At 43.4% G+C, this 25,030-nt stretch overlaps 1 protein-coding gene across 1 annotated transcript in view; it reads right to left on the reverse strand.

The window, feature by feature from the left end:
* LOC123366132 (prolyl endopeptidase) overlaps nt 1-25,030 on the reverse strand; it is a 167,110-nt gene that overhangs the window by 98,470 nt on the left and 43,610 nt on the right. Inside the window, exon 7 of the mRNA XM_045009267.1 lies at nt 20,854-20,959. Within this exon, the coding sequence (XP_044865202.1) occupies nt 20,854-20,959 (106 nt within the window). The remainder of the gene's footprint in view (nt 1-20,853; nt 20,960-25,030) is intronic.

The raw sequence follows: 25,030 nt of genomic DNA on the forward strand, positions 1-25,030 counted from the left end.
ATGGCCTGCACATTTCCCAGAGTCACAACCTTTCGTAGCAGCAGCTTAGTGATTGCTTTGGCTACTTGCATCACAGAAGCCCCCACAGTAGATTTTCCAACTCCAAATTGATTCCCGACTGACCAGTAGCTGTCTGGCGTTGCAAGCTTCCACAGGGCTATCGCCACTCGCTTCTCTACTGTGAGGGCTGCTCTCATCTTGGTATTATGGCGTTTCAGGGCAGGGGCAAGCAAGTCACAAAGTGCTATGAAAGTGCCCTTACGCATGCGAAAGTTTCGCAGCCACTGGGAATCGTCCCACACCTGCAACACAATGCGGTCCCACCAGTCAGTGCTTGTTTCCCGGGCCCAAAATCGGCGTTCAATGGATAGAATCTGCCCCATTACCATCAGGATGTCCAAAGCGCAGGGGCCTGCGGTTTGAGATAATTCTGTGTCTACGTCCTCATCACTGTCATCGCCGCGCTGCCGTATCCGCCTCCTCCTCGCCTCGGTTTGAAGGTCCTGGTTCACCATATACTGCACGAGAGTGCGCAAGGTGTTTAAAACATGCACGATTGCGGTATTGAGCTGAGCAGGGTCCATGCTTGCTGTGCTATGGCGTCTGCACAGTTCACAAAGCAAAAAAGGTGCGAAACGGTTGTCTGCTGCTTTCAGGGAGGGAGGGGTGAGGCTGTACCCAGAACCACCCGCGACAATGATTTTTGCCCCATCAGGCACTGTGAACTCAACCCAGAATTCCAAGGGGTGGGGGAGACTGCGGGAACTATGGGATAGCTACGGAATAGCTACCCTCAGTGCAACGCTCCAGAAATCGACGCTAGCCTCGGACCGTGGACGCACACCACCGATTTAACATGTTTAGTGTGGCCGCGCGCCCTCGATTTTATACAATCTGTTTTGCTAAACCAGTTTATGTAAAGTCGGAATAATCCCGTAGTGTAGACGTAGCCTAAGTGTTGTAAAACAGACTCCCAAATGCAGTAGTTTCCAGGAGGAAGGATTAATTTCTACAAATCTGTCACGCTACCTGTAACAGATATGGTAATTTCCTGCAATATCCTTGGGAGCCCTTATTGAAATAAGTTTAAGTATCTTTGGTGTTCGCTGTATTGGTTTATGAATTATTGTGGGCTGAGATTGCATGTGGGGAACTTCAAAGGACTATATAGAACAATGTGCCAGATGAGCATGGACTTTTGAGACAAACAGTGTTAAGTGGTTTACCTGGGGAATCCAATTTCCCCATAAGAATATTAATGTAAGTAGGGTGGATTAGGTTCCAGGGAAATTTTTTTCGCCCCCACAGAAAAAAGTGACTTCATTTTTCATTCCTGCCTTTTCCCCTGCTTTCCCAGGCTGGGATTTTGGGAGTGGGAGGTGCTGCTGTACTTTGTCCTGAAAAATGGAAGCTAAATAATAATCAGAAGCTGTATTTGCTTTATTTAGATTCTGAGGAACGCAGAGATTTTTTGACTTTCCGGTTAACACAGAACTTTCAGAAAGTGGGAACACTAGAATAGATCTCCCCCCCCCACTCCAATTCCTAGTACATATTTTAAATAAGCAATATCCTATGTTTTAGGCATCTTCTCCATAATTTAAAAATACAGTCACATAAAGGGAATAGTTGAGCCAGCAACCTCAATTCTGCCCTTTGTATGCCATCTGTACAATGAATGAGACATGGTCTTGTAAATAAAACACAGTATTGGACCATGTAATTAAAGACTATCCTAATGTATATGTACAAGAGAACAGAATTACGGTTTCATGGGCAACTTAATTATGACACTTCCTAACTTTCAAGTGCTGGAATGTGCAACCAAAATAACTTTTTAACGTACATATTTTATCCCATGTTTTTTTTTTAAAATGTGATTTCACAGTATTTTCTTAAAAGGAAAAAAGTAAAAACAAATTCAGTTGTATATAACGATAATAACTGATATTATATCATGTATCATCATCAGGATTTTAACCCTGAACCTTCACCACTGCAGCACTTGAGACATAGGACCAACTATATTCGCAGAAGCAAGAGAAAGTTGTCCTTGGGGGAGGGCGGAGAGGGGGGAGTGGGGTGAAGGTTACTGGCACCATGTACTATATCCAGAGAGCAAAGGGGAGCCCAGTTGGCTTTCTTCCTCAGCGCACTCCCAGGAGATGGCTGCCTCCTGCCTCCTCTGTTGTCCATAGGAGAAGGGGAGCCAGTCCTAGCTCCTTCCCCCTCTCCCACCTCACCACTATGGACGTTCCCAACACCGTGTTTTGCAGTATGGACATGGCTCTTCAGAATGTGCAGGTATTCGTTTCGTATGCTGCCAAAATTTTCCTGACAAGTCGCTATTTCCATTCTGTCACTTGCTTTCAATAATTTAACTCTGCTAAACCTAAATGGAAAGGCACTTCTGCACCCAGAAGGTTTTGCCTCTGCCAAATTTCAAAAGCCAGCTACAAACAAATGAAAGTGTTCGATCTTCTTAAAAAAAAAAAAGTCACTAGAATCTTTTATAATTAAATGTTAGGTCACCTAAATATGGGGGTCGCTACCAGTTCCCCCATAATATTCCAAAATTATATGTGCTTGTTTGAGACGTGTTATGCATCAGATACAGGTGGATAAGTGTTGGGAGGGAAGAGGGGGAAAATAGTTCCCTTTACCTGGAAAAGGGAGAACTCTATTGGCAGTTTCATCTCATTGGAAGATCATTCTCATATTTCTGTCAATATCTGATAGGAGCCTTTGTTCTCTTTCAATCTCCTTTAGCAAGCAAATAACTAATTTAGTCAATACCACCTATCCATTACTCATATCTGTTTTTAAAAATATATTAGCTAGCTCCCCTGACTCCTCCCTGGCTATCTCCACCTTCCAGCAGCAGATTTGTACTACTGGCAGAAGACCTTCTCCCTCCAAACTTCTACAGGGGCAAAGCAAGGCGGCAAGAATAGGTTAGCGGTCCCCCTCCCAATTCCAAAATCTAAAATTTTCCTTAGCTTTGCCATCTTGGAAAATCAGAACATATCCATCTTATCCATAATACACAATGTGCAGGCTATTTACACATATATACAAAATGCTCACTGGCAGTGACGTAGTGCTAAATTTTATAGTGCAGGAGCCCTGCAGAAATGAGCTCAAAATTGTAAACCTGTCACATGTGAGATGGATTTTGAAGACTATCTTGTGTTTGACATCACCATAAGATACTCACATGACCGTCTCATAAACAAACTAAAGAAATATAGTCTAGATGATCCTACTATGAAGTGGGTGCAAAATTGGTTTGAAAAGCGTACTCAGAGAGTAATCATCAATTATTCATAATCAAGCTGGACGGGCATATCGAGTGGGGTCCTGCACGGATCTGTCATGGGTCCAGTTCTATTCAATATCTTCATAAATGATTTGGATAATGGCATAGAGAGTACACTTATAAAGTTTGCAGACAATAACAAGATGGGAAGGGTTGCAAATGCTTTGGAGGACAGAATTAGATTCAAAATGATTTGACAAACTGGAGAAATGGTCTGAAATAAATAGGATGAAATCAATAAGGGCAAATGCAAAGTACTACACTTAGGAAGGAACAATCAATTGCACAAACACACAATGGGAAATGACTGCCTAGGAAAGAGTACTGCAAAAAAGGAACTGGCAGCTATAGTGGATCACTAACTAAATATGAGTCAATAATGTAACACTTGCAAAAAAAAAGAAAAAAAAAGCAAACAGGATTCTGGGATGTATTAGCAGGATTGTTGTAAGCAAGACATGAGGAGTAATTCTTCCACTCTAGTCAGCACTGAAAAGGCCTCAACTGGAGTACTGTGTCCAGTTCTGGGCACCACACTTTGGGAAAGATGTGGACAATTTGGAGAAAGTCCAGAGGAGAGCAAAAAAATGATTGGCAGTCTAGCAAATTTGACCTGCAAGGAAAGATTGAAAAAAATGGGTTTGTTTAGTCTGGAGAAAAAAAAAACATAGTAACAATTTTCAAGTACATAAAACATTATAGAGAAGAGAATGATAAATTGTTCTCTTTAACCATTGCAAACAGGACAAGACGTAATGGACTCAAATTTCAGATAGGGAGATTTAGGTTAGACATTAGCAAAAACTTCCTAACGTAAGGGTAGTTAAGCACTGGAACAAATGATCTACAGAGGTTGTGGAATCTCTGTCATTGGAGGTTTTTAAGAACAGGTTAGAGAAACACCTGTCAAGGATAGTCTAGGCTAGATAATACTTAATCCTGCCTCAGTGCATAGGACTGGACTAGATGATCTATCAAGGTCTCTTCCAGTCCAATAATTCTATAATTGTGTTACTCCAGTATCAAACTGGTGTAACTTTACTGGAACTAAATTAATGGCTGTAAAACAGGAGTGCTGAAATGAGGAATCAAGCCCCAAATATTTGTTCCTGAGCCCACAGTTTTGCCCAAGGAAAAACTTGCAATTTGAGCACAAATGGCACTTGCTTGGCATTCGTGAATCATGTGTGTGGACCTCAAATGCAACCAAGTGTTTTCACAAATATACCAACCACTCTTGAAAATGTAGTCACTGTGTAACAGAAACCAAACACAAGGATCCATACGGCATGGCAACCAACCAGCCATTAACTCCTCAGCATTTCTCAAAGATCATGATACCTTGTCCATCACTACGCAAGTCAGGCTCTTATGGTAGGTCTATTTCTATAACATAGAAACGTTATTTTAGATTAAAAACAGCCCTCACTAATATCTGTAACATCTTCTAATTACCTCTAAGATACACAAACTACTTGAATGGGGTTTCATCCTACCCCATATGAGGCAAAATACACTGCTATGCTCCAGCCACTTTGGGCCACGCCGTAAACCCAAATTAAGTGGCTGATCAGACCAGGCTGACAATGGTTTTCAATTGTCAAAATGTTGTGCAGGAGCTAGAGTGCCCCAGTGAATCTAGTCTAGTTAGGAGAAACACATTCTAACAGAGTAAAAAGAGATTAATTCTGATCAGGGACTGCTCCACATCCATGCCCCACTACCCTCCCGTAGCGTCTTCACCACCCCCAGGGCTAGACATCCCGAGCTCTGCAACTCTCTCCCACCCTCCAGAGCTCGGGACCACTGCAACCCTTCCCCAGGAGCTGCTCAGTTCAACCACAATGGGATCCAGGCACCCCCTGCACTCTCCTCACCCAGCCTATCTGAGCCCACCCTCACCCCCACGTGGCCCCAAGGGTGGCAGTATCATGTATGGACGATGTCATTTTGCAGAGTGCATCACTCCACCCCCACCAGCATCAGTTTGCACGCAAAATAGCATCCTCTGTGCAGCGTGATCTCACACACACACACACACCATGTGCGAGGTCACACCGGTGGGGGAAGGGACAACCGAGGACCCATGTCCTGTATTCTGGGCGTGTATCAGTGCTACCTTAATAACCCTTCTCAATTTCGAACACTATGGCTCTTACCTCAGTTCTTTAAGGTGACTAGATAGCATGATAAAGGTTTCACTACCAAAAATTTCCATCTTTAAACACCTTCACTGGCTTCCATGCCAGAGGCTTTGTTCTCTATCAACTGTGTCCCTAATTTCCTTTTTTCAATTTCCCTCAATTTTCAAATTAACTGCCACTCCCTTTTTGTAATCCTGTACTATACAACTTGTTACCTAGGAAACAGTTCCTTGTTTAAGAAGGTCCTGTAACTAGTTTGCTTCTTTGAGATTTTCTCTTCCCAGAACTTTCCTGCATAGTCTCATCTCACCTATTTTTAAAACACAGCATTTTTGTCCTCATTTAGTTTTTATCAGTCCAGCTTTTGCTCTCTGAGGGCTTTATCCAAAGATCACTGAAAAGAAACACCCTCCTCCACAAATTTTCTTCAGTGGGCTTTGATTTAGGCTTTTAGCCTCCTCTAGCACATTTAAGGTTCCTGATCAGCTATTTCTGATGTTCCGCTTTCTCTCTTGTAACCTTTAAGAACTGCCTCAGAGCTCTACAGCCATTAAATTCCCAACATACAGTATAACTTAAGAATGTCCCATATCCACCCACTATTTCTTAAGTCATGCAGGCATTCAGAACACTGAATGCAGTGAAGCTGCAGAATAAACACACACAAAAATGGAACTAGCCTAGTGGTAGCACTGCTCAGTCATTATATATCCATTCTACATCCCAGCTGTTGGATTCAGGGGCGGCTCTAGACATTTCGCCGCCCCAAGCAGGGCGGCATGCCGCGGGAGGCGCTCTGCCAGTCGCTGGTCCTGTGGCTCCGGTGGACCTCCCGTAGGCGTGCCTGCGGAGGGTGCACTGAAGCCGCGTGGGACCAGCAGACCATCCGCAGGCATGCCACCAAAGCCGCGTGGGACCAGCGGACCCTCCGCAGGCACGCCTGCGGGAGGTCCACCGGCGCCGCCTGCCGCCCTCCCGGCGACCGGCAGAGCGCCCCCCGCGGCATGCCGCCCCAAGCATGCGCTTGGCGTGCTGGGGTCTAGAGCCACCCCTGGTTGGATTGTCAGATTCAGATGTTTTCACTACTATGCCCTTGTCTACACTGGTTGCAGCGGCATGTAATGTAGGTGTAGTCACATTCTGCAATAAAAAGCAGGCTACGTCCACACTATGGTGCATGCGGTAGTGAAAGGCTCTGATGTGGGGAGGCAGTGGGGAAAGGCTCTGGCAGCCTTTCCCTGTTGACTCCCCACTGTCAGAGCCTTTCCCTGTTGCTGGAGTCTTTCACTGCAGTCAGGAAAGGCTCCAACAGCAGGACACTACACTGTTAAAAACAGCATTCGGGGGGGGGGGGGGCACAGCTTGGATATGAAGAGAGCCACGTAAGGTATATACCACTAAGGTTCTGTCAACTCCTTATTCACCTAAGAGGGCCTCATTATTTACACCAGTGCCAGAGGTGTGCAGCATCTGTACTCTACATGCTGCCGTAAATGTAGACATGTTGGGGTTCTCCTGAGACCTCTTCCACTCAGTTCCCCAAGAACTCAGTTTGACGCCAAGCTTGTCCCTCAGGTTCCTTTATTTGGCATACAGAAAAGCTATGCTGAGTTGATCAGACTCAAGCATACGGCGTACCACACATCCCAAGTTACACAGGAAAACTTATCTGTATATACAATTTTACTAGCACCAATAACACATGCACTCTTCACTATTCATTGCATCATACACTTCATGATTGGCTTGGTTACTTTTCAGGAACCAATCTGTGAACAGCATGTGTTGTTCCAGGTATATCTTGCCCATTGATCCTAATACCAAGATGTTCTTGCTTATCTTAGGTAGCACAGACATCCTGACTCAACACACTGCTTATTAAGTCCCTTTTTACAACTCAACCTTGCAGTCACCTTCCCAATCATGCCCACTAAGAAATGAGGTCTTATTTATGTCAGGTTACAAATGCCAAGCCAGGCCTACAAGACATAGCTTATGTTATGTGAATGGTCAGAACTAATTTAAGATCTGAGCACACCTTTGTCTAACATATTATTAATTGCAGTGCAAGTTACACTGTTACTGTTTTCAGGAGCAGATGATCACAGTAAACATTTTAATAGCTCATTAAGCAGCTTTGTGGAAACCTGTGACTTGTCAGTTGTTGGAAATAAATATTACTGACATCTGTTCATTTTTGACTTTATGATTGAAAGTGACATCTTATTTCCAACCACTGTAATTAAATTATAATTCAGAGAATATAGTAGTGCCAACAGGCACCAATCAAATTGTGCTAGGCACTGTACAAACACATAATAGCAGACAGCCCCTACCTAAAGGGCTTACAATCTAAGTAGACAAGAGCCAAAGGAGAGAGGAGGATTATATCTCCATATTATAGATGGGAGAACTGAGACAGAGCTATTAAGTGATATGCCCAAGTTCATACAGAAAGTCTGCAGCAGTGCCTGAGAATTAAATCCAGATCTCCTGCCGCCCCACCCCCACATCCAGTCCAATAGAGTCTTTTAAACACAAGACCATTCTTCTTCTTTAAAGAGAAAGCGCCTTTCCAAAGAAATAATGAAAAACCTTTTTCCTTATTAATCATTTTTATTTTGTAGCTGTGTGTGGTATTTTCTGTCAACATTTAAATAAGTGTTTCTAATATGGACGGACTCAAAGTAAAGACACTTGGAATTATTACATTTTCTGTCAGTCATCAAAGCTAGCAAAACAATCATGAAATGACACAGCTACAGAGGATATCCGATTCAATTTTTTAAACAGTACACCTCTACCCCGATATAACGCGACCCGATATAACATGAATTTGGATATAACGTGGTAAAACAGCGCTCGGGGGGGGACAGGACTGCGCACTCCAGCAGATCAAAGCAAGTTCGATATAATACGGTTTCACCTATAACGCGGTAAGATTTTTTGGCTCCCGAGGACAGCATTATATCGGGGTAGAGGTGTATTTTAATATTGTCAATTTTTGGCAAACCATCATGGTACCAAAGAAGGCAACAATGGAGCATCACAATTCTCCACGCAAACAAAAAGTGCACCCAAACCTTATTCCATTATAAGATAATCAACTTAGAGACCATAAGCAAACTAAGGATAGCACACTATAGGGTTTGTACCGGCTTTGCCTCCTCCGGCATCCACACACGCTAGTGTGACACAGGGTGATATTCCAACATTTATTCCAGGTGTCTGCTTTTCAAACTCTGTCTGCTGTGCCTATAATGTAGGCATGTGTATACTAGTACATATTGAAAGAGAGATAGAGAACTGCTCATGTGTGTAACTCTTTCCTTCCTTAGCAAATACAGCCTTAATGTACTAACACTTCCATTATGATCCTTGTTTCCAGAGATTCCATTTTGTGACTGTACTTGCCCTCATAGCAAGATAAGTTTCACTTAAATTTCTGAGGCAAGTTCCTCACCCTCCTTCCAGACCCTTTTCAATAGGCAAATAAGCCAGAGCAGCTTAAAGAGGCCCGAAAAGTCTACAGTTGGGGGAAGATTCCCCTGGCACTGTGGATGACAGCAGCAAAACTAACACCCAAAGATACCATCACAAGACCGGGTGTGCGGCAAATGCCGGGGTAGGTCCACAACACACACAGTGTTATGGAGATTCCTAGTGGTCCCACAGCCCAGGGAAGCTGCCATGATGCAGACAGGCCCCTAGGACTTTCTCAGTTATGCCAGGAACCTCTGCAGTCCAGGACTGGAAGGGCACAAAGGTAGCTCAATCCCACATTATCCCCTCCCTTGGGAAGGAAGTTCCGTGCTGGGCCTTTTATTTAGAAATAGTGGAAAGCACCAAAGTGCATTAAACTTACTGGACCTTGTACCCCTTATTGGCAGACACAGCATAAGGTACCGGCATAGCTGCAAGTTGCCCTTATGGCTTTCAGGGGTGGAGGGGGGGGGGCTGGGAAGGAAAGGCAAGGCAAGATAGTCACTCAAATCTCTATAATTTTTAACATATTAAAATTGACCACCATTAATCACAGCTTGTCTGTGGAATCTTACATAAAAGCTGTTCATATTTATTAATTTCATTCAGGAAAGTTATTAACTTAAGAGTGTCCAATTACTCTGGTAATTGGAGTTTTGTCAGTTCTGAAGATCATCATTGATTAAAGAGGCGCATTGTGAAAATGTATCACATTATTTACTGAAGAGGCTAAACAGATCATATTTTCTTTTTTTCTTCCTTTACTGCCCCCTACCATCTGCTGTTTTTCAATTTGAATTGTTCACCTCCTCTAAAATAAAAAACAACAATATTTTGGGATTGACAAAATCAAATCCTAATTAAAAATCCTTAATACAGGTTAAATATAGAGAAAGCTGGTTATTGTGCTCTTCTTCAGCAAAGAGAATATAATTATTGGATTTTTAATTGTTTGAATAAATCAGTCAGGTAGAGAAGGAAATAAATGCTAATAAACCCCTGCAACTCTATACACTGTGCAAAACAGAGTCCTCTATATTGATGAGATCCAATTTGGTTAATACTGATTTAAGACAATCTGCCACAAAAAATTAATAATTATTTCAGAGCTCAGGAAAAAAAAAACAGCTATTTTCACACTCATTTCCTCTTCATTCCAAGGAACTGTTGATGGCATTTTTGTGCAGTAGCTAAGAGAAATTTCTTTATATGGTATTGTGATGGGCGCACTCGTTCTGCACTGGACTGGAAGGGGTTAACCCTACATTGTGGGCTGAGGAAGCCACGCCTCTTTAACTCTACTGAGCATGCTCCAAATATGCCAGTATAAAAGTGTGCAGCTCATGTCAGTTGAGGCTGACTGCCGGAGAGGAAGGATGCATACTGCAGGCTCCAGCCAAGGATCAGCTGAAACCAGAGGCCAGGGGAGCCGGAGATGCTGCAACCCAGGCAGACATCAGGCTACCCACAGAGGCCCTGGAGTGTCCAGAGTTGCCAGGGACAGCGCAGCCTGGGGAACCCAGAGACAGCCAAGATGCCCAGACTGCAGCAGTGAGAAACATGGCAAGAAGCAGCCCAGGGGAAACAAATAGTGGCCTGGTTGGTGAACCAGAGTATTGAGTCAGCGTGTTTTGGTTGGACCCCACCCTACTGACTTAGTGACATGCGCTCCTGCCACTATCAGGGCTCTGGGCTGGGGCCTGATGGAGAGAGAGGGCCTGGGCTGCCACTATCCTCCTTTCTGAGTGTGGTGGCCCCCTCCCCCAACTAAGGCCCCTGGGCCGTACTTCCCTGCAAGTGGGGGTGAATCCATTGACTGGGGCCACTGGGCTGTAATGCCCTGCAAATGGGGGTGAATCCATGGACTGATCACTAGCCCTTACTGCTCTGCAAACTGATGCAGTTCTAACTGACTTCAGCCACAAGGCCCTACTGTCCTGCTAAAAAGGGCTAACCTATTGACTCTGGCCCCTGTGCCCCCTGCCCTGAGGAGTCGATACAGTGACTTTGGTCCCCAGGTCTTGTGGCCCCACTGAACAGTGCTAATACATTGACTTTGACCATTAGACCTCATTGACCCGCTAACAGAGGTGAATATATTGACTCCGGTTACAGAGACATAGACGCAGCTGACTTATACCCTGCACCTACACCCTAAGGGAGATGGGGTGCACTAGCCCCACACTAGATGGGGTCCCCCCCAATCCTGTCACAGGTATACACTGAATAAAAGAACGACTGATTACATCCTTTTTGGGAAGTTCAATTTTTTTTCAAGAAGCTACATTCTCTAAGTTGTCATTCATATTTGGCTTATTTAAGGCTCCCACAGTTCTTAGGCTAGGAGCTATCCGGGGAAAAAAAAAAAAGAGACTGAGTTGTTTGTTTGTACAATGCCTTTTCAATTAGATCCCTGACAGGGGTCTTGAGGTACTAACACAGGGATCGGCAACCTTTGGCCCACAGCCCACCAGGGTAAGCCCCCTGACAGGTCAGGATGGGTTCTTTACCTGCCACGTCCACAGGTTCGCAATGGGGGCCTGCCACACCACTTCCCGCAGCCCCCATTGGCCTGGAGCGGCAAACCGTGGCCAGTGGGAGCTGCGATCGGCCAAATCTGCGAACGCGGCAGGTAAACAAACCACCCCAGCCCACCAGCGGATTTCCCTGATGGGACGCATGCCAAAGGTTGCCGATCCCTGTACTATCGTACCAGAAATGAAGAAGAATCAGTGCAATCTCTACTTTTACATATTATTCCTAATTTTATTAATTAAGATAGCCTTGGATACTTCACCTACCCAGCCAATCACACTGGAATAGATACTGAATGGTGATATAATAAGCAAGCAGTTACAAAGGAGTTGCAAATGGCATGCCTCACTGTAATAAAATTGTGCATACAAGAAATTAGCCATTCATATTTTTGAGATACTACTTTGAAGGAAACTAAACTATAACATGATTTGTTATAAGCCCTACAAGAAAGTGATTACAATATTTGAAGTATATTAAATATGAAGAAATGAGTTAAACAAACCTGCAATCACAAGAGACTGATGTTCTGCAGATAAGAACACTGAATCCATGTCTCGTTTGAATTTGTGGTTGTATTTGTTGTTTCTATCCCCAGCCGCCAGATTTTCTGCAGGATTTTCCCTTGCAGAGTTGTCTCACAGCTTTAGAAAAAAACCCAATGCTGCAGAGAGAAGACATGCCTTGAATTTACCCCTGCCTCAACTTCCACTTAAGCAGCCATGCCTGCTCCACCCAGATGGCAGCATGTCACCTTTCGCCAGGTTTTTTGGCCATTTCAGTTGCCAATAACAAGAAGGCAAAGGAATATTTTCATCAGAGATGTTTAAGAAACTGAGAATGTCAGTCACAGCATCTGTGAATTTTTTGTTTTTATTCACAAAATAAGTATTCTTTTTTACCTCACTGTGGCATCCCAAAAAAATCTGTAATGGGAAACTCTTTTCCAAAATCATTTCAACTTACAATGAATCAACACAATGTATTCCTAAAAAATCAGTGCCTATGGGTTATCTTCTCTGAATCGTACATTTTGGAAAGATTTCTCAAGTTAGGTCCTAATGAAAGTTAAGCTTTGCCACCTTGTGAAGAGAAGATTTCTCTGTAACTGTGGGGGTTTACATATGACATATTTTACCAAAGTGTCTGTACAAACTACAATCCATGATTTTGTCACTCAGGCCTCAAATTCTAACATGCTGACTAAACTTCATGATATTTCTTCACAACCATTTGCGAAGAACTCAGGACATGGAGGCTGCATTTATCATCAAGTCCAAAGAAACAGTGACAGCACTACAATTAGCTCTAGAAGGCGCTCAGTATACCAAAAGAAAAACAAACCCACTGGTGATGATCATATCTCCTGACTACCAGAACATCTACTGCTGAAACAAAATTGTCACACATGGCACAAGAATGTGAGTATTTCCTGTCATAGGAAAGGGAGGAAAAGCCAGCATAATTGTTCACCACATTGGCCACCACTGTGAATAAAAAATTAATTAAGGTAACTTTAATAATATTTAAAACAGGTTTTGTAGACATTAATCATAGATTAGAATCGGTTCTTGGTATTTCTATAGTGTGCCATAAAAGCAAAGACAGAAAATTCTTTATCTCACAGCTTGACATATTGTATTTCAATGCACTTTAGCACTTGATTTCTTTAGTTTCAAATAATTATTCTTTACCACATGGCATAACTTCTAGATTCTCAACTCTAAAAAGTTATTTAGAAAGCAAATATTCAAAGAAGAGTTAAAATAGTCTATGTAAACATATTTGCAACCACGTCTGTAGACTGTAAAATGTCTAAGTAGTACATACAGTGTTGTAAATAATAAAGTGATTTATAAACTTGTTTAATATGAATTACCTTGGGAATCATATCTTACTCATACCTTAAAGCTATTTACATAATCTTATGTTCACTACAGACTAACATCTACCAATACTCCTTCTCAGACCCTTGCTATTCAGTATTCCAACTTGAAGGGCATAGATAAAAAGGGGAAATTCCGTCCCCGTTGAAGTCAGTGGAAGTTTTGTCATCCACTTCAATGAGGTCAGAATTTCATCCATTGTTTATTCTAAAATTTAGTTTTAGTTACACAAAGAAAAATCCCCAAAGATTATGGAGGTCACTTGAAATAATATTCTCTAACCTCTCTGCCCCACAAAAAATCCTCCTAGATTTTTCTGTTACACTTTTGTCTTTGGGGCTGGGAATGCTGTTAGAATGATTTAACATTCTGAATATGAAGTCTAAAGACATTTCTGAAACTTAAGATTTTATAAGCAGATGAGAACCACAAAGATTGCAAAAGAATTGGAGGATCTGCTGGATCACCAGGGGTTAAAAAGAGAAATTGAAGAAGATAAGAATGTTGCTGAGAAGCTAACTTTTCCCCCCCCCTCCTTCAATCAGTCTTCACCACCAAGCATGTTGGGGAAGATATTTACCTCTGACCTGCTTTTTTTTCTGGTAATAAAGACGAGCTACTCTCAGAGACTGAGGTGCCAGAAAGCAATAAGTCAACTAACCCAGATGGTTTACATCCAAGAGTCCTGAAGGAGCTTAAGCATGAAGTGACTGAGATGATAAAAATATGCAAATTATCTCATTAAAACAGCCACTGATTCAGAGGACAGCAAATGTTGAGCGTGTGTTTATTTTTTAAATATAAAATTTCAAACTTTATTAAAGCAAAGTTACAATAAAGTAAAACATTAACATACTACATTGTACATTACTTACTCAGGGATCAGGATAATATTCAAAGAAGCAGGCTAGAGAGTCTGCTTAGCTGGCTGGGGATTCCCCCTCCTCCAAATGTTGTATATTTTTAATATATAGATACTTTAATAAATATAGGCTCGATCCTGCTGGCATTGAAAGTGTAGACCTATTACTACTCAGCGTGGAAAAGCACTACATTCAATAAGTGCAGGAACATGCCTTACACTCGTACAATATTAGGGTTTTGTTAAGACATATGCTTGCACTTTAAAGTGTTCAACCCCGTTGGGGATAACAGAATCTGTTAGTCCAAGTCTAACACAACTTCAAAACAAGAGAGTCCTTGGTCCTGCTGGAGTCAGACTTCAGCCCGCTTCCTTATAGGTGGGCTCCCGCTGTCTAATCACAAGCTCCTGGGCTCCAATTAAACAACCATCTGGGTCAGGTCTCCCTTCCTTCCAAAGGCGTCTGGCAGGCTGTGGTCTCCTGCCAGTTCCTTCCTCAAGCCTGGCTTCTTCCCACACGTTGGAGCAGCCCATCTGTTCTCCTCCCCAGCCTTCAACTGCCGGGCTTTCCTCCTTTGGTCCTATACCCATCCTGCCCTAGTGGGGTAGGGTGAGGCTAACTGAACAGAGCTGACTGGCCCAAGGCATGCTGGCCCTTTAAAGGGACAGACTGTCCTTCTATAATGACCAATTGCCACCCACCTCTCTATCTAACCTTTATCACCTGCTTAATTGTGTGTACACATCACAGCAGAGGGAGCTTGTGGCGAGGAATTTCAATGAGAAGGCAGCAGTAGTAGCCTTGCTGGTCGGCTCAAGTAGAGCATACTACAGGGCACAAGCAGCAGTGATGAGGTGGAAGGATTGGAGGAGCAATACAATTAGAGACAAGGTTGCATAAGAAGGGAAGGAGAAGCAAAACTATGCACAGTCTTCAAAGAAAGAACAAAAAAAAGCTAAGGGTATGTCTACACTGGCAGTTACAGCGCTGCTCAGAGAGCGTTGAAGGGAAACTGCTGTTGTGTTCTCACACTGTCAGCTGCCTGCGCAATAGCATGTTCACACTTGCGGCACTTGCAGTGGTATTCAGAGCGGTGCACTCTGGGCAGCTATCCCACAGAGCATCTCTTCCTCTTCTGCCGCTAAGAGTTGTGGGGAGTGGAGGTCGCAGGGCATCCTGGCTCCTGTCCCAATGCCCTGTGATGCACTGCTTCGCATCCCAGCAATCCCTGTGCTTTCGTCCACCTTTGGCACCATATTTCAACAGTTTGTGAACTGTGCGCTCTGCCTCTTCAGTCTACAGGAATGAATCCCGAACTGCTGACCAATATGCTGCTCGCTCGGACTAACACATCACAAGTGGCAGTGGAGTTATTCCTTAAACTACAAAGGCAAGAGGAGTGCGACATTGATCTTGCCACACGTAGTAGCTACAACACGAGATTGCTTGTGGCATTCATGGCGGTGCTAACCATAGTGGAACGCCGCTTTTGGGCTCGGGAAACAAGCACCGAGTGGTGGGATCACATCATCATGCACGTCTGGGATGATGAACAATGGCTGCAGAACTTTCGGATGAGAAAAGCCACATTCATGGGACTGGGTAATGAGCTCACCCCAGCCCTGCAGTACAAGGACACAAGAATGAGAACTGCCCTGCAACTGGAGAAGCGTATGGCAATTGCACTGTGGAAGCTGGCTACTCCAGACTGCTATCGATCAGTCGATAACTAGTTTGGAGTGGGAAACTCGACTGTTAGACTCATGTTGATGGAAGCATGCAGGACCATTAATCACATCCTGCTCCGAAAGACTGTGACTCTGGGCAACGTGCGTGACGTTGTGGATCGCTTTGCACAAATGGGTTTCCCTAACTGTAGAGGGGCAACAGATGGCACACATATTCCAATTCTGGCACCAGACCACCTAGCCACTGAGTACATTAATCGCAAGGGGTATTTCTCAATAGTTCTCCAGGCACTCGTGGGTGTTACACGGAAATTAACACAGGCTGGTCCAGAAAGGTGTATGACGCATGCATCTTTCGGAACACTGGCCTGTTCAGAAAGCTGCAAGCAGGGACTTTCTTCCTGGACCAGAAGATCACCGTAGGGGAAATCTAAATGCCCACTGTGATCCTAGGATATCCCGCCTGCCCCTTAATGCCGTGGCTTATGAAGCCATACATGGGACACCTTGACAGCAGCAAGGAGTGGTTCAACACCAAGCTGAGCAAGTGCAGAATTACTGTTGAGTGTGCTTTTGGCCACTTAAAGGCCCACTGGCACTGCCTATACGGGAAGCTGGACCTGGCCGATGACAATATTCCTATGCTTACAGCCATGTGCTGTACGCTCCATAATATTTGTGAAGGGAAGGGTGAAAGCTTCACCAGGACTGGACCGCTGAGGCTCAGCACCTGGAGGCTGAATTTGAACAGTCAGAGACCAGGGCTATTAGAGGGGCACAGTGCGGGGCCATAAGTATCGGGGATGCCTTGAGGCAACAACTTGAAGCTGTGTGCAGCAATGGTCCCCCCTTCCACCCTCCCATGATGACAGAGTGGTGTGGGGCAAGAAACAAAGCAGCTCTGCCAAAGAACCTGCAGCAGCGGATTCCCTAGTATCTCCATGACAGTTTCCTGGAGACCCATTAGGCATATTCCCGTAAAGTGAGGGCGTTAATCAACAGCCTATTCCGTCGCTCATCAGACTAGGCACATGGTGGTACGTGCATCATACATACACAAGCCTGTTTTCTGCAACCCTCCTGCCCCCAAGAACTTGCTTCAGTGATTCCCAAAATCAAAGCCACTTACCAGGGGCCTCCTCTCCTGTTTGCACTTCACCAAGCTCCAACAGCTGTGACTGGCTAGCCTCCTCTGGGTAGAAAAGACCTCCTTGCTGCATGCATCTCTGACCTCTGCCTCTGGGTCCCCTTCCCCCTCCACATCCTCATCCAAGACTTCCTCCTCCTGGCTCGGTCCACTCTCGACTGGCACACAAGCTAACAAAGTATCCACAGTGGCCTTCGCAGAGGAGATGGGGTCTCTACCAAGTATTGCGTGCGGCTCTTTGTAGAACTGGCAGCTTGTGGGCGCAGCACCGGAGCGGCGGTTTGCCTCCCGCGCCTTGTGGTAGGCGTTCCGCAGCTCCTTCATTTTGACCCTGCACTGCAGTGTGTCCCAGTCATGGCCCCTGTCATGCATTGTGACATCTGTCCATAGGTATCATCATTCCTATGGTTGGAGTGCAGCTGGGACTGGACAGCTTCCGCTCCCCAAATGCTGATGACGTCCAGCAGCTCGGCATTACTCCAAGTGGGGGATCGCCTGGTGTGTGGATCAGGCCTGGCCACCTGGAAAGATGCACTGAGACCATTGCACACATCACCGAGCAAACAGGAAGGGGACTTTCAAAATTCCAAAGGAATTTACAGGATAGGGATGACGATTGGTCACGTGAAGGCAGGGCAGTAGAGTTCAAACCGATGACTCCCCAGAGAGGCAAGAACAGGCATTGTGGGACACCTCCCGGAGGCCAATCTCAGTGCTGTAATCAACCAGGGTGTCTACACTGGCACCGCAGCGCTGTACCCCAGCCTCTCGTTGGGGTGGGTTTTTTAAATAGCGCTGCAACTGCGCACTAAGTGGCTTGGCAGTGTGTACACCTCGGGAATTACAATGCAAAAAGCTGCTTTACTGCAAAGAAACTTGCCAGTGTAGACAGGACCTTAGACTTGATAAGGAGAAACAGAAGCCAGCATGGTGATTAAAAGAGTGAGGTGATACGGTCAGAATAAACAGCAAGGGGGATGATCAGGACTCAAATAGTATTCCCAAAGTTGGTATAGAGCTCGCTACTGCTTCATATCATGCATTGCAGCACTAATCCCTGGGAATAGTAGCATTTTCAAATCCTGCCCCTCCCCAGAAACTAACATGAAAGGAATGGAAGTCTCTACAACATCGTGGTAGTCAGGTTCATGCAGGTGTAGTGAGAATAGGGCACACTGAGCATGCACAATTACTGTGACCCCCATTAACAAATGATACTTCTTTTATTCTAGAAGTTCTCATTTATGAGTTTTTTAAAGTGTTACTTTTATATCTTGTAACTTAGTCAAGCAAAGCAGGATTATATATATATTATTGCTAGCACGCAAGCATGTGTTCAACCTGACTTAAGGAAGAGGCTATACAACTTTTATAGTATAAAGTTAGTATAGTATATACTAACTTTTACTTCACACTGAGCTATACACGAGGCTAATATTTTGTCATGGACATTTTTAGTAAAAGTCACGGACAGGTCATGGGCAAAAAAGAAAAATTCATGGGAAGCCTTGATCTGTCCCTGACTTTTACTAAAAATATACCTGACAAAATGGGGATCTGCTGATCCCCACACCACCTGAAGCAGGGCAGCTGCGCAGAGGCTAGGAGCTGCTTGCACCCCTTCCATCTGAAGCTCTGGGGGTCCCACACTCCCCGTGGGGGGCGGAAGCTGTGGATGCGCCCGCCTCCCATATCCGCTGGGAACTGCGGGGTACCCCTGTCAGCAGGGGTTGGGAACTGTGGGGTTCCCCGGCGGGGGGCTCGGGGATTCCCCTGCCCACGGCCCAGGGGTCCTCTGCTGGCAGGGGCTTGAGGATTCCCCCGTGGCTGCCAGGAGCTCAGGAGTTCCTCTGCATGCTGGGAGCTCGGGGGTTTCCCTGCCTGTGGGTTCCCTGCTGGCTGGGGCTCAGGGATTCCCCCAGAGGCTCAGAGGGTCCCCCAACCGCAGCCAGGGGCCCAGGGGTCCTCTGCTGGTGGTGGCTCAGAGATTCCCCCACTGCCTGCAACAGCTTGGAACTCTGGGGGCTGCCAGAGGTGCTGGGGGTACCCTGCAGCTCCTTGCCCCCGCTGGAGATGGGGGACCTGGCAGCTCCCGACCACCGCAGGCTAAAGTCACAGAGGTCACTGGAAGTCACAGATTCCGTTACTTCCATGACTAAATTGTGGCCTTAGCTATACATAATACAAATTTCATTAGCCCATGTGGTCTTCTGAGACACCATAACAGTACTCTCTCTAAGGCTGCGTGTTATATTCATTTGTGGTGGGAGGAATGATGTGGGGGAGAGGAAGAAAGCTGTTTTGTATGTAGTGTCAGTATCCCGTCTTCAGCTTCTCTAGCTCAAATGACAAACTATATGGTTATCTATTTAGCAAAGTATCTCTGTAGTCTGTCTCCATTATCCCCAACACTTTCATTTTCAGAGTCTTTTACATTGTCTTTATGTTTCTAAAGAACTTTCTGTGCTGTTGCACTTTGTTTTCATTGGGCCTGCTATCCTATAGTTATCACATTTATAAGAGCTCATTAAACAGTTACTAAGCTGTCCAAAACGGTATTACAAGGGCACACTGACAGCAGTTAGAAAGCGTTGCTTGCGGAAAGAGTGTCCACGTTTTAAAGGAGTATTCCTCTTGGAAAGGAGCTGTTAAGAATTAACTACGCCATTTACCTTAGCATTATTTAAGCACAAGCACATGAAGTATCCAAAGTGAAACAATTCCAGCAGTACTCAGAAAGTTCAAATGATTTAATTTTGTTTACCAGCTAAGCTGAACAACATGTGTGTCAATTAAGGGATGTCCCAGGAATCATATAGCATAGTAATGGCAATGACTGAGGAACCAAAACCAAAATCCATCCCATGCTCCACCGTTTCTAAACTGTACCAATCACCACAATATCCCTCTAGTACTCTGTTTACATGCACAAATGCAATTTTCCAACATTTGATGTGGCAGCTGTTGTAGATTTTATTCAGTCTGTCTGTAAATTTCTAATTCAACACAACAAGAATCCAGCAGAGCAAAGATGTGCCTGTTATGCTCTGACCAGAGAGCATATTATGAGATTTCTCTAGCTAATGCTCTGGAAGTATCAAAAATACTGGACAATAAACTGCCAACATGGAGATATTAGACTTTACAGCTACACACACAACAGGCATAAAAAGCACAGAGAAGTATTGTGCCCTTTTTTTAACCGCATTTGTGTGGCTAGAAAGTAAGATAAATAAGTCTGCTATTACATAAACAATAAATATGTTAATCCAGCTATAATGTATGATAACTATTCCTTAGAACAGCAATGCATACAACTATATTAAAAAGTTCTGATGATGTAACAATTACTAAAATTACCTTTGGAGATGAAACGATACTACAAAGTAAAATTTTTGACACTATACCTACAGGTCTAAAGAATTAAAATATTTCACTCTTTTACTGATAATGTACAAAGAAAATCTAAGTTATACTCAAGTCAGGCACTTTTGAAAATGAACGTGATAGTTTGAGTTTAAAGGCACCACAGAATTCTGGCATGGAGAAAAATTCCAATTGTTTTTAAACACTGGAAAAAAAGTTAGCAGTCTGTAAAACCAAATCATATGCATGAATGTATGTTTAATGTTTATCATCCTTTTAGACATATACATCAAAAATGGGATGTAAACATGATGACTGTCCTTGATGTTAAACACAAGAAGTTGAATGTTAGCTATGTATCTTTTTAGAGAGAGGATATGGAAAAAAGAAGGGAAGGATGAAAGAAAGCAAAAAAAACTTACCCGTTATACCATTTGATTCCTTTTGTAGATCACAGTACCACAGCCTGTTCACTGGATCACATCCCTCTCGTATGGATAAGACAATATACCGACCATCATCAGATACCTGCAAGAAAGTACAGAAAGTTAGGACAACACATTATTTTGAGAGATACTTCTAAATAGGAAAATCAGTGACATGTACATTTAAGACATTCAAGACAATTATTTAAGAAGGAACACAATTTTCCTGTTAAACTTTACTAGGAAGTAAGACTAGCACATAAAATTCACAATTAAAATATGGTGGTGTTTTTTGTTTGTTTTTTTACTGAAAGGGAAGGCTGTTTAATATGTGCTATTTGAACAAAAGTAGATACTTCTGTTGTGTCTTCATTTTCTACTGATGGTATAGGATCAAATAGCTTTATACTGGTTATAGAACATCCAAACTACAGCAGAGAAATAATGGAAAAGACAAAGAATGCTTGACTTATTTTTGTTAACGTCTAGCCATTACTATCCTTGGTAGTATTCACTCATTTACACTCTCCTCTCTACACCTCACTTTTTCATAGTCATCTGTGCTAATACACCATCAGGGTTAGCTTCCCAAACATAATAAAAATGGGAGGCCAACTACTCATCTTAGTAAAAAAATTAAAAGGCAAGTCTGCAGATACTGAGTTCAGTTTCTAGCAGGCTTTAAATATTAAAACATGCAACCATATTTTCTAAGTATAAGATGTGCACTTTTCATCGAATATATAATCTTGCACTTTAAACAGACACGTTTTAGTGCTCTTGAAAGGCACTTGTTTGATGGCACTGGAGGCAGATGCTCTTCACAAAGCTACAGAATATATACATCACAGTCAGTGAGGGCTTTCTCATACTGCTCCACTAGCTTGCTTGAAACTCAACCTACAGAGGAAATGAGAACTTTAGACGAGAATAACAAAAAAAATGTAGAAAGGCAGCAGAGGGAAGAATGAGGATGAGGACAAATATGATATTTCTGTTGCTTGGCAGGCTAATGTTCACGTCTGGATGGAAGTGAAAGAGGATTTATATATTTAGTATATATGAATGTATTAGAAATGCAATTACGTACACACATTCGTGTGTGTGCGCGCACGCACATGCATACATACATACACACACACAAAAGAAGCTATGGATCCTTGAAGAAGTGGGTTTTGAAAATGGACTTAGGAAGGAGACGGCGAAGGCAAGGTAGACATGGTCCACAAGGAGTTCTAGGAAGAGTGCAAGGGATAAAAGCAGGCAGGGAGGTGATCATGAGTCAAGGTTGCTGGGAGAGACTCAGTATGAGCGGTATGTGCTGAGCAAAGAGAGGATGGTGAGGAAGAATTTAAAGGAGATAAGAGCAGAAAGGAAGACAAGAGCTAGGTATAAAGAAGAACGTAAGAATGGCATGCTGGGTCAGATCAATGGTTCATCTAGCCCAGTATCCTGTCTTCTGACAGTGGACAGTGCCAGATGCTTCAGAGGGAATGGGGAGAAGATGGCAATTATAAACTGAGCCATACCCTGTTGTTCTTTCTTGAACCAAGTTATACTTTTGGCCTTCACAACGTCCTCTGGCAATGAGTTCCACAGGCTGACTGTGCATTGTGTGAAATAGTACTTCCTTTTGTTTATTTTAAACTTGCTGCCTATTAATTTCATTTGGTGACCCCTGATTCTTGTGTTATCGAAAGAGGCAAATAACACTTCCCTATTCACTTTCTCCACACCATTCAAGATTTTGGTAAACCCAGGGTTGTGAGTTCAATCCTCAAGGGGGCCCACTCAGGGATCTGGGGCAAAACCAGTACTTGGTCCTGCTAGTGAAGGCAGGGGGCTGGACTTGATGACCTTTCAAGGTCCCTTCCAGTTCTATGAGATAGGTATATCTCCATATATTATATCACATAATAGACCTCTATCATATCCCCCCTTAGTTTCCAAGATAAACAGTCTCACTCTTTTTAATCTCTCCTAGTACGGAAGTAGTTCCACACACCATATCATTTCTGTTGCCTTTCTCTGTACCTTTTCCAATTATAATATACATATTTTTGAGATGGGGTGACCAGAGCTGCATGCAATATTCAAGACATGGGCAACCCACAGATTTTTATAGTGGCATTACATTTTTTGTCTTATTACCTATCCCTTTGCTAATGGTTCCTAATTTCGTTAGTTTTTTTGACTGCCATTGCACGTTGAGTAGATGTTTTCAGATAACTATCCACGATAACTCCAAGATCTCTTTTTTGAGTAGTAACAGCTAATTTAAAACCTATCACTTTGTATGTATAGTTGGGATTTTTTCCAATGTGTATTACTGTGCATTTATCAACAATGAATTTCATCTGCCATTTTGTTGCCCAGTGACCCAGTTTTGTGAGATCCCTCCATAACGCTGCAGTCTGCTTTGTATTTTGAGTAATTTTGTATAATCTGCAAACTTTACCACCTCACTGTTCACTCCTTTTTCCAGATCATTTATTAATATGTTGAACAGACTGGTCCCAGTACAGATCCTTGGACCCTGCAATTTACCTCTCTCCACTGTGAAAACTGTATATTCCTAACCTTTGTTTCCTATCTCTTTGTTTCCTACAGTTACTGAGCCATGAGAGGACCTTCCTTCTTATCCCATGACAGCCTACTTTGCTTAAGAGATTTTGGTGAGGGACTGTGCCAAAGGCTTTCTGAAAATCCAAGTACATTATATCCACTTGATCACCCTTATCCACATGCTTATTGACTCCCTCAAAGAATTCTAACAGATTCGTGAGGCATGATTTTCCTATACAAAAGCCACGTTAACTCTTCCCAACATACCGTGGTCATCTATGTCTCTGATAATTCTGTTCTTTGCTATAGTTTCAACCAATTTGCCACGTATTGAAGTTAGGTTTACTGGCCTATAATTGTCAGGACTGTCTCTGGAGCCTTTAAAAAAAAAATCAGTATTACATTACCTAACCTCTAGTCACTTGGTACAGAGGCCAATTTAAGAAGGAAAAACTTGAATTGTAATAAGATAGTGAATCAGCAAAGATATTTTAAGAAGGGCTGAACATAGTCATAACCTTAGGATAGAGAGAAGATTATCCCTGTTTAAAAGTTATTGGGGGGAAAAGGTCCATCAAGAGCAACCTTCTGCGTTTAGAATTAGCAACATAACCCGTCAGCTGGAAAGAATCTCTGTGAAGCTGATTCTGGATACAGACAGAAGCTGCAGGAGAAACAAGAGGCATGTGCCTCTATGATACCAGCAGGTCTGCTTATTGTGTTGATCCTTCCTCTGGGCATCCCATCCCAAACATTATACAAGCATCAGAGGGGTAACCGTGTTAGTTTGTATCCACAAAAAAACAAGGAGTCCAGTGGCACCTTAAAGACTAACAGATTTATTTGGACATAAGCTTTTGTGGGTAAAAAACTCACTTCTTCAGATGCATCATACGAACATGTCTCTCCACCTATAAACATGCAGATGTTCTGCATTAGCAAGTGTACAGCTGCCATCTCAGCCAACATTGGGGATTAAACAGATGACCTCCAGAACTAAAAGCATGAGTCTTCAAAGCTTGTGCAAAAAAGGCAGGTTCCCAAGATGAGGACAGATCCTCTATGGATTAGTGAGAGACACCATATATACACCTTTCCCCCAGCTGGTTTACACAAAGCAAAATGTGTGACATATTACTGAAATATGTATTTGGCAATTCACACAATGTACACATTATCATACAAATTTCAGTGCAAAACCTGCATTGAAGAGGTCTTTTCACTGTGAGACTCACATTCAACCACGCCATCCCCTCAGATCAGAAGTAGGGTTTAAACACCTTGATTTTTAGATTCCTACTTTTGACAAACAGGAATAATTGCTATTCACTAAGCAGAGCAGAGACTGGAGCCTCTTCCTGAACACACACTTTTCTAGTGGGTTGCACAACTATTTACTAGTCAGCAGCAGACAATGAGTGACCAGGAATCCTAGATTCTATCACTGACTTTGGGAGACGAGTGTGGTTTATAATGGTTACAGACTAAAAGACAGACAGAGTGTGAGGCAGTGGGTAAGACTGGTGTTTGTCACATTAGAGCAGGGGTTCTCAAACTGGGGGTCGGGATCCCTCAGGGGGGTCACAAGGTTATTACATGGGGGGGTCGC

The sequence above is a fragment of the Mauremys mutica genome, chromosome 3, assembly GCF_020497125.1.
Source record: "Mauremys mutica isolate MM-2020 ecotype Southern chromosome 3, ASM2049712v1, whole genome shotgun sequence".
NCBI lineage: Eukaryota > Metazoa > Chordata > Testudines > Geoemydidae > Mauremys > Mauremys mutica.